General features: G+C 48.4%; 2 protein-coding genes across 3 annotated transcripts in view; one reads left to right on the forward strand and one right to left on the reverse strand.

Moving 5' to 3' along the window:
• The window catches only part of tbce (tubulin folding cofactor E), an 18,647-nt gene extending 13,408 nt beyond the window's left edge, over nt 1-5,239 (reverse strand). Inside the window, exons 1-2 of one of the 2 annotated variants that reach the window (XM_079845147.1) lie at nt 5,006-5,239; nt 3,426-3,510 (exon numbers count right to left, since the gene is read on the reverse strand). In XM_079845147.1, coding sequence (XP_079701273.1) covers nt 3,426-3,510; nt 5,006-5,117 — 197 coding nt within the window. In that variant the 5' untranslated portion in view covers nt 5,118-5,239. The remainder of the gene's footprint in view (nt 1-3,425; nt 3,511-5,005) is intronic. The other variant, XM_079845146.1, reaches the window with a different exon arrangement.
• A 165-nt stretch (nt 5,240-5,404) lies between these two features.
• The window catches only part of rbm34 (RNA binding motif protein 34), a 17,573-nt gene continuing 7,977 nt past the window's right edge, over nt 5,405-15,000 (forward strand). Inside the window, exons 1-2 of the mRNA XM_079844849.1 lie at nt 5,405-5,586; nt 14,696-14,837. Coding sequence (XP_079700975.1) covers nt 5,558-5,586; nt 14,696-14,837 — 171 coding nt within the window. The 5' untranslated portion in view covers nt 5,405-5,557. The remainder of the gene's footprint in view (nt 5,587-14,695; nt 14,838-15,000) is intronic.

Here is a 15,000-nt window from a genome sequence, read left to right on the forward strand (position 1 = left end):
GACCCTGACCCGACCCGACCAAACTTTTATTTTGGATGTGATTAATCGCGATTAATCTTTTGACAGCCCTAATACTTAATATATATCAAGATTTACACGGGTAGCTCAGAGCTGTACAGCATTCTTATTAAAGCTGCTGTATTAGTTCTTCAGTCAAGAGCAGTGAGTGATTTTCTCTTTGTCTTTTGTTGTTGTATTAACATTAAAGGGATAGTTTATTCAAAAATGAAAATTCTGTCATCGAGAAATGAATACAGGTTTGAACAACATTAGAGTGAGTAAATAATGACATAATTTTAGAGGTGAACTGTCCCTTTAAGGCCAGCGTGTTCACTATAGGCTGCGCCGCTGTCAATTAAAGACCTGCACACATCTAATACACACACACACACACACCGACTTTACTTTCACTTTACACATAACTACTGTGTTTAAGTTTAACCTTGTGTGTATTTGACAGTATTAGTGAAGTAAGACGACTATTAGTCCAGTAATCACGTGTTTGACAGGCGTTTAGTGCGCACGCTCGGAAAAGCGCATGTTAAACCGCGCATTAGCACGCCAATGAGCCGGCAAGGCTGTAAAACACATCCAAATAATGAACTTTGGTGATTGTGAATTAGTGTTAGACCGATATATCGGCCGATATTTGTGATTTTTACGTGTATCGGCCGATATAAAGCTGCTGCGTTCACCGATATTTGTGATTTTTACGCGTATCGGCCGATATAAAGCTGCAGCGTTCACCGATATTTGTGATTTTTACGTGTATCGGCCGATATAAGGCTGCTGCGTTCACCGATATTTGTGATTTTTACGTGTATCGGCTGATATAAGGCTGCTGCGTTCACCGATATTTGTGATTTTTACGTGTATCGGCCGATATAAAGCTGCTGCGTTCACCGATATTTGTGATTTTTACGTGTATCGGCTGATATAAAGCTGCTGCGTTCACCGATATTTGTGATTTTTACGTGTATCGGCTGATATAAGGCTGCTGCGTTCACCGATATTTGTGATTTTTACGCGTATCAGCCGATATAAAGCTGCTGCGTTCACCGATATTTGTGATTTTTACGCGTATCGGCTGATATAAAGCTGCTGCGTTCACCGATATTTGTGATTTTTACGTGTATCGGCCGATATAAAGCTGCTGCGTTCACCGATATTTGTGATTTTTACGTGTATCGGCTGATATAAGGCTGCTGCGTTCACCGATATTTGTGATTTTTACGTGTATCGGCTGATATAAGGCAGCTGCGTTCACCGATATTTGTGATTTTTACGTGTATCGGCCGATATAAGGTTGCTGCGTTCGCCGATATTTGTGATTTTTACGTGTATCGGCCGATATAAAGCTGCTGCGTTCACCGATATTTGTGATTTTTACGCGTATCAGCCGATATAAAGCTGCTGCGTTCACCGATATTTGTGATTTTTACGCGTATCGGCCGATATAAAGCTGCTGCGTTCACCGATATTTGTGATTTTTACGTGTATCGGCCGATATAAAGCTGCTGCGTTCACCGATATTTGTGATTTTTACGTGTATCGGCTGATATAAGGCTGCTGCGTTCACCGATATTTGTGATTTTTACGTGTCTCGGCTGATATAAGGCTGCTGCGTTCACCGATATTTGTGATTTTTACGTGTTCAGGCCGATATAAAGCTGCTGCGTTCACCGATGTTTGTGATTTTTACGTGTATCGGCTGATATAAAGCTGCTGCGTTCACCGATATTTGTGATTTTTACGTGTCTCGGCTGATATAAGGCTGTTGCGTTCACCGATATTTGTGATTTTTGCGTGTATCGGCTGATATAAGACTGCTGCGTTCACCGATATTTGTGATTTTTACGTGTATCGGCCAATATAAAGCTGCTGCGTTCACCGATATTTGTGATTTTTACGTGTATCGGCCAATATAAAGCTGCTGCGTTCACCGATATTTGTGATTTTTACGTGTCTCGGCTGATATAAGGCTGTTGCGTTCACCGATATTTGTGATTTTTGCGTGTATCTGCCGATATAAGGCTGTTGCGTTCACCGATATTTGTGATTTTTACGTGTATCGGCCGATATAAGGCTGTTGCGTTCACCGATATTTGTGATTTTTACGTGTATCAGCCGATATAAGGCTGTTGCGTTCACCGATATTTGTGATTTTTATGTGTATCGGCCGATATAAGGCTGCTGCGTTCACCGATATTTGTGATTTTTACGTGTATCGGCCGATATAAGGCTGCTGCGTTCACCGATATTTCCCCCCTGCATTATTTCCAGACAGGCGTCCACAGGGCAGCTCTCACCATCTTCAAACTCTCTCGCTCTCCCTCGCGCATATTAATCAAAATCAGCTGAGAATTGACGCGATGGTAAAGGTGGAAAGACTGAAGTTTCACGTGGAGCATTGGGAGATTTTTCCTGAATTACCGCTGGTGTTGCTCTAGAGATTAAGATAAGCACCTACACTCTAAACAATGCTGGGTTAAAAATAACCCAAGCTGGGTTGAAAATGGACTAACTCATCAATTGGGTTGTTTTAAGCAAACATTTAACCCAACCGCTGGGTTAAAACAACCCAATTGCTGGGTTAGTCCATATTCAACCCAACTTGGGTTATTTTTAACCCAGCATGTTTTTGAGTGTAAGCATTAAATGACTAGGTTGTAAATAGTTTTAAATGAAGTATAGTACAGTCAGTGTGCACTTTATTATGCTGCTCGCTTGTTGATACTGTGTGCAATAGTGTAATCATTTTATTTATGCTTAAATATTTATTTTCACCACTGAACTCTTGTTCTACCTCTGTTATTACTATTTGTTAAATATAGTTTTTTCGTTCAATAAATGTTCCTTTTTTAAATTGTAAATTTTAAATTATTATCATCCTGATCATTGTGTCCTTTTTATGTTGTAAATTGAGGGAGCAAAAGCAGAATCGGCTCCAAATATCGGCTCAAGAAAATCTGCAGCTCGTATCGGCATCGGCACTAAAAAATCCAGATCGGTCGATCCCTAATGTGAACATCTCTAGTGTCCCGTGAGTGTAACTCCACCACTGACCTGTGATGGGAATGTGTGTCGTGTTGTTCAGTGTTGGGATGGAGGAAAATTATAGAATTTGAAGAAAAATGATTAATTAAATGCAAAACCGAAAACAAAAACGCAATTCACAAGCGCGTATTGAACCGTGAACGCCGTACCGAACGCTTCAATATTATAATTTATATAATATTATAATTATTATAAATGCGCTGCAGGAGCAGTTCAATGAGCATTAGAGGTAGCGTTAGATGGACGCAGGATAATTTAAGACCTGTTTAAAACTATTTAAGACCTAGAACTCAATACTTCAGAGAATTTAAGACTTTTTCAGGCCTAAAATGTAGATGTTGAAATGTAAGTGATGTTCCCATGAGCACCTGCAGGTGAAGTAGCGAACGCCTTCATGACTGCCATCATGCTTCCCTCTCTCTGGATGATCCCACTCCACTCCCAGCCACAGCCCTGCACACACACACACACACACACACACACACCGCACACACACACACACCGCACACACACACACACCGCACACACCACACACACACACACACACACACACACACACACACACACACACACACACACACCGCACAGAAACCGTCACATATCACTTCAAACGCAACAACTGTGACATACTGCTATATGATCATTATAGAATAAAAGATGAAATTATGACATTCAATATTATTATAACGCATTATAAATGTATTATAAATATTACGCAGAAAGTCAAATTTATGACATACGATATAACAAAAAAGTTATAATGATCAAAATCTTGACCGTCAAAACTATGACTTTAAAAGTTAAAATTGACATATTAATCATAACTATGACAAAATATGATAATTATATGATAAACTCAAAGGTATGGCAAACAGTTATGACATTAAAAGTCACAACTAGGACATCATTTCAACTGTTTATGACACAAAAAAATAGAATTATAGGATACCAACTTAAAATTATGAATTTAAAAATCATATCTATGACATAAAAAGTCAAGATTGTGACATGCTATATGATAATTAGAGGATAAATTCAAAAATATGGCATAAAGTTATGACCTTAAAAGTCATAACTATGACATAATTTCAACTGTTTATGACAAAAAATAATAATTATGAGATACCAAGTTAAAATTAGGAATTTAAAAATCATAATTATGACATAAATGGTTAAAATTATGACATAAAAGGTCAAGATTATGACATACTATATGATAATTAGAGGATGAAGCCGCAATTATGAGATAAAATCTCAAAATTATTAGATACCAAGTTAAAATTAGGAATTTAAAAATCATAATTATGACATAAATGGTTAAAATTATAACATATAAAGTCAAAATTATGACTTTAAAAGTTAAAATTGACATATTAATCATAACTATGACAAAAAAGTCAAAAGCATAGCAAAAAGATTTTAGAAATTATGACATTAAAAAAATTTTTTATTAGGAGATACCAAGGCAAAATTATGAATTTAAAAGTCATAACTATTATGACACAAAAGGTCAAGATTATGACATACTAAAGTCAAAATTATGACTTTAAAAGTTAAAATTGACATATTAATCATAACTATGACAAAATATGATACATATAGGGTAAACTCAAAGGTATGGCAAAAAGTTATGACATAAAAAGTCAAAATCATGACATAATTTCAACTGTTTATGACACAAAAAATAGAATTATGAGATACCAAGTTAAAATTATGAATTTAAAAGTCAGAACTATGACATAGAAAGTTAAAATTATGACATAAAAGGTCAAGATTAAGACATACTATATGATAATTGGAGGATAAATTGTCCAAATGATGACATAAATCGAGATTATGCCATAAAAAGTAACAATAATGGTGACAGTAATACTAAATACAGTTTGTATGTCATAGTTTGGCCTTTCCGCCATCGGTGATTTATCGATAATCGCGGTTATTGTTAGACCTGCGGTGGGCGGAACCGGGCCCTGGTAGCGCACCGTCCCGCGGTGTCCGTCACAGCTCACGCGCCGGCCCAGCGCCTGCTCTTCATCCTCCTTCATCATCTTCATCATCATCACCGACACGAATTACAGGCGGAATAACTGAAATATTCAATCATAACAGAGTGAAAATGTTCCTGCACCGTTCTCACATACACAGCCGGAGGTGACGTCACGCGGTCCCGCGCTCAAACTGCGCCGAAGAGAAACACACTCGCGCTGCTGTTAGAGTCATTTCGTGTGTTTCAGTGACACATAAATATACTCTTTATATATTTATATAAATATACTGTCTAGTGTCTGGCGTCTCATTATTGCGGAGTGTGCGCTTGGTGTGTTCCTCGAGGTAGGAACTGATTATCAGTGTCTGTGGTTTCCAGGGAACCGAGAGACGCTGCGCACGCGCGTGTGAGCGAAATAAACGCGTGTGTGTGTTTATGTGTGTGTGTGAGTGTGTGTGTGGAACACTGAACTGATCCTCGGGCTTTACACACACACGATCTCGGACTGACACCATGAAGAAGAAGAAGCAGCCCGTTCAGAGGTTCGTGTCGGCTTCACTAATATATAAACTGGAATGACTGAGATCAGTGTGTGGAGAAACACCATCAGGATAAACTCAGAACTGACACAACCGGTGGAAAGATCAACACAAGTTCATAATATGACGACATTTCAGACTTATATGTGTTATAATTGTGACTTTTACATCATTATGATTTACCAAAGCATGATTTGCTCTTGTGTGGGGGAAATGGGCTTCAAATGTGATGTTTTAGGTAGAATCAAGACACACACACACGCAGACAAACACACACACAGATAATCACACACGCAGACAAACACACACACAGACAAACACACACACGCAGACAAACACACAGACAAACACACACACAGATAATCACACACGCAGACAAACACACACGCAGACAAACACACACACACGCAGACAAACACACACGCAGACAAACATACACACGCAGACAAACATACACACGCAGACAAACACACACGCAGACAAACACACACACGCAGACAAACACACACACGCAGACACACGCAGACAAACACACACGCAGACAAACATACACACGCAGACAAACACACACGCAGACAAACACACACACGCAGACACACACACACACGCAGACACACACACACGCAGACAAACACACACACGCAGACAAACAAACACGCAGACAAACACAAACACGCAGACAAACACACACACGCAGACAGACGCGCGCGCAGACAAACATACACACGCAGACAAACGCAGACACACACACACACGCAGACACACACACACACGCAGACAAACACACACACGCAGACAAACACACACGCAGACACGCGCGCAGACAAACACACACGCAGACAAACACACACGCAGACAAACACACACACGCAGACAAACACACACGCAGACACAAACACAGATAATGACACACGCAGACAAACACACACACGCAGACAAACACGCAGACAAACACACACACGCAGACAAACACACACGCAGACAAACACACAGACAAACACACACACAGACAAACACACACACAGACAAACACACACGCAGACAAACACACACACGCAGACAAACACACACACGCAGACAAACACACACGCAGACAAACACACACACAGACAAACACACACACACGCAGACAAACACACAGACAAACACACACACAGATAATCACACACGCAGACAAACACACACGCAGACAAACACACACACACGCAGACAAACACACACGCAGACAAACATACACACGCAGACAAACATACACACGCAGACAAACACACACGCAGACAAACACACACACGCAGACAAACACACACGCAGACAAACACACACACACGCAGACAAACACACACACGCAGACACACACACACACGCAGACAAACATACACACGCAGACAAACACACACGCAGACAAACATACACACGCAGACAAACACACACGCAGACAAACACACACACGCAGACAAACACACACACGCAGACACACACACACACGCAGACACACACACGCAGACAAACACACACACGCAGACAAACACACACGCAGACAAACACACACACGCAGACACACACACGCAGACAGACACGCGCGCAGACAAACATACACACGCAGACAAACACACACGCAGACACACACACACACGCAGACAAACACACACACACAGACAAACACACACACGCAGACAAACACACACACGCAGACAAACACACACACGCAGACAAACACACACGCAGACAAACACACACACGCAGACAAACACACACGCAGACAAACATACACACGCAGACACACACACACGCAGACAGACACGCGCGCAGACAGACACGCGCGCAGACAGACACGCACGCAGACAAACACACGTACGCAGACAGACACGCACGCAGACAGACGCACGCACGCAGACAAACACACGTACGCAGACAGACACACGCAGACAGACACGCGCGCAGACAGACACGCGCACAGACACACGCACGCAGACAGACACACGCACACAGACAAACACACGCACGCAGACAGACACACGCACGCAGACAGACACACGCACGCAGACAAACACACGCACGCAGACAGACACACGCACGCAGACAGACGCACGCAGTCAGACACACGTACGCAGACAGACACGCACGCAGACAGACACGCACGCAGACAGACACGCACGCAGACAAACACACGCGCGCAGACAAACACACGCGCAGACAAACACGCGCGCAGACAGACACACGCACGCAGACAGACACACGCATGCAGACAGACACGCACGCAGACAAACACACGCAGACAGACACGCACGCAGACAAACACACGCAGACAGACACGCACGCAGACAAACACACGCAGACAGACACAAGCACGCAGACAGACACATGCACGCAGACAGACACACGCACGCAGACAAACACACGCAGACACACGCACGCAGACAGACACACGCACGCAGACAAACACACGCGCGCAGACAAACACACGCACGCAGACAGACACACGCACGCAGACAGACACACGCGCGCAGACAAACACACGCGCGCAGACAGACACACGCACGCAGACAGACACACGCACGCAGACAGACACACGCACGCAGACAAACACGCACGCAGACAGACACACGCACGCAGACAGACACACGCGCGCAGACAAACACACGCGCGCAGACAGACACACGCACGCAGACAGACACACGCACGCAGACAGACACGCACGCAGACAAACACACACGCAGACAAACACACACACGCAGACAAACACACACACGCAGACACACACACGCAGACAGACACGCGCGCAGACAAACACACACACAGACAAACACACACACAGATAATCACACACGCAGACAAACACACACACGCAGACAAACACACACGCAGACAAACACACAGACAAACACACACACAGACAAACACACACACAGACAAACACACACGCAGACAAACGCAGACACACACACACACGCAGACACACACACACACGCAGACAAACACACACACGCAGACAAACACACACGCAGACAAACACACACACGCAGACAAACACACACACGCAGACACACACACGCAGACAGACACGCGCGCAGACAAACACACACACAGACAAACACACACACAGATAATCACACACGCAGACAAACACACACGCAGACAAACACACAGACAAACACACACACAGACAAACACACACACGCAGACAAACACACACACGCAGACAAACACACACGCAGACAAACACACACACAGACAAACACACACACACGCAGACAAACACACAGACAAACACACACACAGATAATCACACACGCAGACAAACACACACGCAGACAAACACACACACACGCAGACAAACACACACGCAGACAAACATACACACGCAGACAAACATACACACGCAGACAAACACACACGCAGACAAACACACACGCAGACAAACACACACACGCAGACAAACACACACGCAGACAAACACACACACGCAGACAAACACACACACGCAGACACACACACACACGCAGACAAACATACACACGCAGACAAACACACACGCAGACAAACATACACACGCAGACAAACACACACGCAGACAAACACACACACGCAGACAAACACACACACGCAGACACACACACACACGCAGACACACACACGCAGACAAACACACACACGCAGACAAACACACACGCAGACAAACACACACACGCAGACACACACACGCAGACAGACAAACACACACACGCAGACAAACACACACACGCAGACAAACACACACACGCAGACAAACACACACGCAGACAAACACACACACGCAGACAAACACACACACGCAGACAAACATACACACGCAGACAAACACACACGCAGACACACACACACACGCAGACACACACACACACGCAGACAAACACACACACGCAGACAAACACACACGCAGACAAACACACACACGCAGACAAACACACACGCAGACAAACACACACACGCAGACACACACACACACGCAGACACACACACGCAGACAGACAAACACACACACGCAGACAAACACACACACGCAGACAAACACACACACGCAGACAAACACACACACGCAGACAAACACACACACGCAGACAAACACACACACGCAGACAAACATACACACGCAGACAAACACACACGCAGACACACACACACACGCAGACACACACACACACGCAGACAAACACACACACGCAGACAAACACACACGCAGACAAACACACACACGCAGACAAACACACACGCAGACAAACACACACACGCAGACACACACACGCAGACAGACACGCGCGCAGACAGACACACACGCAGACAAACACACACACGCAGACAAACACACACACGCAGACACACACACACACGCAGACAAACACACACACGCAGACAAACACACACACGCAGACAAACACACACACGCAGACAAACACACACGCAGACAAACATACACACGCAGACAGACACGCGCGCAGACAGACACGCACGCAGACAGACGCACGCACGCAGACAAACACACGTACGCAGACAGACACGCACGCAGACAGACGCACGCACGCAGACAAACACACGCACGCAGACAGACACACGCAGACAGACACGCGCGCAGACAGACACGCGCACAGACACACGCACGCAGACAGACACACGCACACAGACAAACACACGCACGCACGCAGACAGACACACGCACGCAGACAGACACACGCACGCAGACAAACACACGCACGCAGACAGACACGCACGCAGACAGACACACGCACGCACGCAGACAGACGCACGCAGTCAGACACACGCACGCAGACAGACACGCACGCAGACAGACACGCACGCAGACAAACACACGCGCGCAGACAAACACACGCGCGCAGACAAACACGCGCGCAGACAGACACACGCACGCAGACAGACACACGCACGCAGACAGACACGCACGCAGACAAACACACGCAGACAGACACGCACGCAGACAAACACACGCAGACAGACACGCACGCAGACAAACACACGCAGACAGACACACGCACGCAGACAGACACATGCACGCAGACAGACACACGCACGCAGACAGACACGCACGCAGACAAACGCACGCAGACACACGCACGCAGACAAACACACGCAGACACACGCACGCAGACAGACACACGCACGCAGACAAACACACGCACGCAGACAGACACACGCACGCAGACAGACACACGCACGCAGACAGACACACGCGCGCAGACAAACACGCGCGCAGACAGACACACGCACGCAGACAGACACACGCACGCAGACAGACACACGCACGCAGACAGACACACGCGCGCAGACAGACACACGCGCGCAGACAGACACACGCGCGCAGACAGACACACGCGCGCAGACAAACACACGCGCGTAGACAGACACACGCACGCAGACAGACACACGCACGCAGACAGACACGCACGCAGACAGACACGCACGCAGACAAACACACACACGCAGACAAACACACGCAGACAAACACACACACAGACAAACATACACACGCAGACAAACACACACACGCAGACAAACACACACACGCAGACAAACACACACACGCAGACAAACACACACACGCAGACACACACGCAGACAAACATATACACGCAGACAAACACACACACGCAGACAAACACACACACGCAGACACACACACACACGCAGACAAACACACACACGCAGACAAACACACACGCAGACAAACACACACACGCAGACACACGCAGACAAACATACACACGCATACAAACATACACACGCAGACAGACACAAGCACGCAGACAGACACACGCAGACAAACACACACACGCAGACAAACACACACACGCAGACAAACACACACACGCAGACACACACACACACACGCAGACAAACACACACACGCAGACAAACACACACGCAGACCAACACACACGCAGACAAACACACACACGCAGACAAACACACACACGCAGACAAACACACACACGCAGACACACACACACACACGCAGACAAACACACACACGCAGACAAACACACACACGCAGACAAACACACACGCAGACAAACACACACACGCAGACACACACGCAGACAAACATACACACGCAGACATACATACACACGCAGACAAACATACACACGCAGACAGACACACGCACGCAGACACACGCACGCACGCAGACAGACACGCGCGCAGACAGACACGCACAGACAGACACGCACGCACGCAGACAGACGCACGCACGCAGACAGACGCACGCACGCAGACAAACACACGTACGCAGACAGACACGCGCGCAGACAGACACGCGCACAGACACACGCACGCAGACAGACACACGCACACAGACAAACACACGCACGCAGACACACGCACGCAGACAGACACACGCACGCAGACAAACACGTACGCAGACAGACACGCGCGCAGACAGACACACGCACGCAGACAGACGCACGCAGTCAGACACACGCACGCAGACAGACACGCACGCAGTCAGACACACGCACGCAGACAGACACGCACGCAGACAAACACGCACGCAGACAGACACGCACACAGACAGACACACACACGCAGACAAACACACGCACGCAGACAAACACACGCGCGCAGACAAACACACACACGCGCGCAGACAGACACACGCACGCAGACAGACACACGCACGCAGACAGACACGCACGCAGACAGACACACGCACGCAGACAGACACACGCAGGCAGACAGACACATGCACGCAGACAGACACACGCACGCAGACAGACACACGCACGCAGACAGACACGCACGCAGACAAACACACGCAGACAGACACGCACGCAGACAGACACACGCAGACAAACACACGCACGCACGCAGACAGACACACGCACGCAGACAAACACACGCGCGCAGACAGACACGCACGCAGACAGACACACGCACGCAGACAGACACACGCACGCAGACAGAGACATGCACGCAGACAGACACACGCACGCAGACAGACACGCACGCAGACAAACACACGCAGACAGACACGCACGCAGACAGACACACGCAGACAAACACACGCACGCACGCAGACAGACACACGCACGCAGACAGACACGCACGCAGACAAACACACGCAGACAGACACACGCACGCAGACAAACACACGCACGCAGACAGACACACGCACGCAGACAGACACGCACGCAGACAAACGCACGTAGACAGACACACGCACGCAGACAAACACACGCACGCAGACAAACACACGCACGCAGACAGACACACGCACGCAGACAGACACGCACGCAGACAAACACACGCAGACAGACACACGCACGCAGACAAACACGCACGCAGACAGACACACGCACACAGACAGACACACGCACGCACGCAGACAGACACGCACGCAGACAAACACACGCAGACAGACACACGCACGCAGACAAACACACGCACGCACGCAGACAGACGCACGCAGACAAACACACGCAGACAGACACACGCACGCAGACAGACGCACGCACGCAGACAGACGCACGCAGACAGACAAACGCACGCAGACAGACACACGCACGCAGACAGACACGCACGCAGACAGACACGCACGCAGACAAACACACGCAGACAGACACACGCACGCAGACAAACACATGCACGCAGACAGACACGCACGCAGACAGACACGCACGCAGACAAACACACGCAGACAGACACACGCACGCAGACAGACACGCGCACGCAGACAAACACGCGCACGCAGACAAACACACGCACGCAGACAAACACACGCACGCAGACAGACACGCACGCAGACAAACACACGCAGACAGACACACGCACGCAGACAAACACACGCACGCAGACAGACACACGCACGCAGACAGACACGCACGCAGACAAACGCACGTAGACAGACACACGCACGCAGACAAACACACGCACGCAGACAAACACACGCACGCAGACAGACACACGCACGCAGACAGACACGCACGCAGACAAACACACGCAGACAGACACACGCACGCAGACAAACACGCACGCAGACAGACACACGCACACAGACAGACACACGCACGCACGCAGACAGACACGCACGCAGACAAACACACGCAGACAGACACACGCACGCAGACAAACACACGCACGCACGCAGACACACACGCAGACAGACACACGCAGACAAACACACGCACGCACGCAGACAGACACACGCACGCAGACAGACACGCACGCAGACAAACACACGCAGACAGACACACGCACGCAGACAAACACGCACGCAGACAGACACACGCACGCAGACAGACAGACACACGCACGCAGACAGACACGCACGCAGACAAACACACGCAGACAGACACACGCACGCAGACAAACACACGCACACACGCAGACAGACACACGCAGACAGACACGCACGCAGACAGACACACGCAGACAAACACACGCACGCACGCAGACAGACACACGCACGCAGACAAACACACGCACGCAGACAAACACACGCACGCAGACAGACACGCACGCAGACAAACACACGCACGCAGACAAACGCACGCAGACAGACACACGCACGCAGACAGACACACGCACGCAGACAGACACGCACGCAGACAGACACACGCACGCAGACACACGCACGCAGACAGACGCACGCAGACAGACACACGCACGCAGACAGACACACGCAGACAGACACACGCACGCAGACAGACACACGCAGACAGACACACGCACGCAGACAGACACACACGCTGACAGACACACGCACGCACGCACGCAGACAGACACACGCACGCAGACAGACACACACACACACACACACACACACACACAGACAGACACACACGCAGACAGACACGCACGCAGACAGACACACGCACGCAGACAGACACACGCACGCAGACAAACACACACACGCAGACAGACACACACACACACGCAGACAGACACACACACACACACGCAGACAGACACACACACACGCAGACAGACACACACACACACACGCAGACAGACAGGTCTTCAAAGACCCTGGTTTAATTATCTTTAAGTCTAAGGCAGCAGAGCAGTATTACTGCGGGATCTTTCTGTGCTTTGAGTGTTTTGTGCTGTTGGATGTTTTCAGAGCCGCTGGAGATGCTGGAGATTATACGGTCGGTCAAGTGTCCGGCAGTCTGTTCCCAGATCAGCTCAAACCCGGAGCTTTATCCGCTCTCTTCTCCTCAGCCTCATCGGCCAACACGCTAGTGTTCGTTCCTGCACCAAAGGTGTGTGTGTGTGTCAGACCATCTGTGTGTGTGTGTGTGTGTGTGTGTGTCAGACCATGTGTGTGTGTGTGTGTGTGTGTGTGTGTGTGTGTGTGTGGTGTGTGTGTGTGTGTGTGTGTGTGTGTGTGTGTGTGTGTGTCAGACCATCAGTGTGTGTGTGTCA

The sequence above is a fragment of the Gobio gobio genome (assembly GCF_949357685.1).
Source record: "Gobio gobio genome assembly, chromosome: 19".
NCBI lineage: Eukaryota > Metazoa > Chordata > Actinopteri > Cypriniformes > Gobionidae > Gobio > Gobio gobio.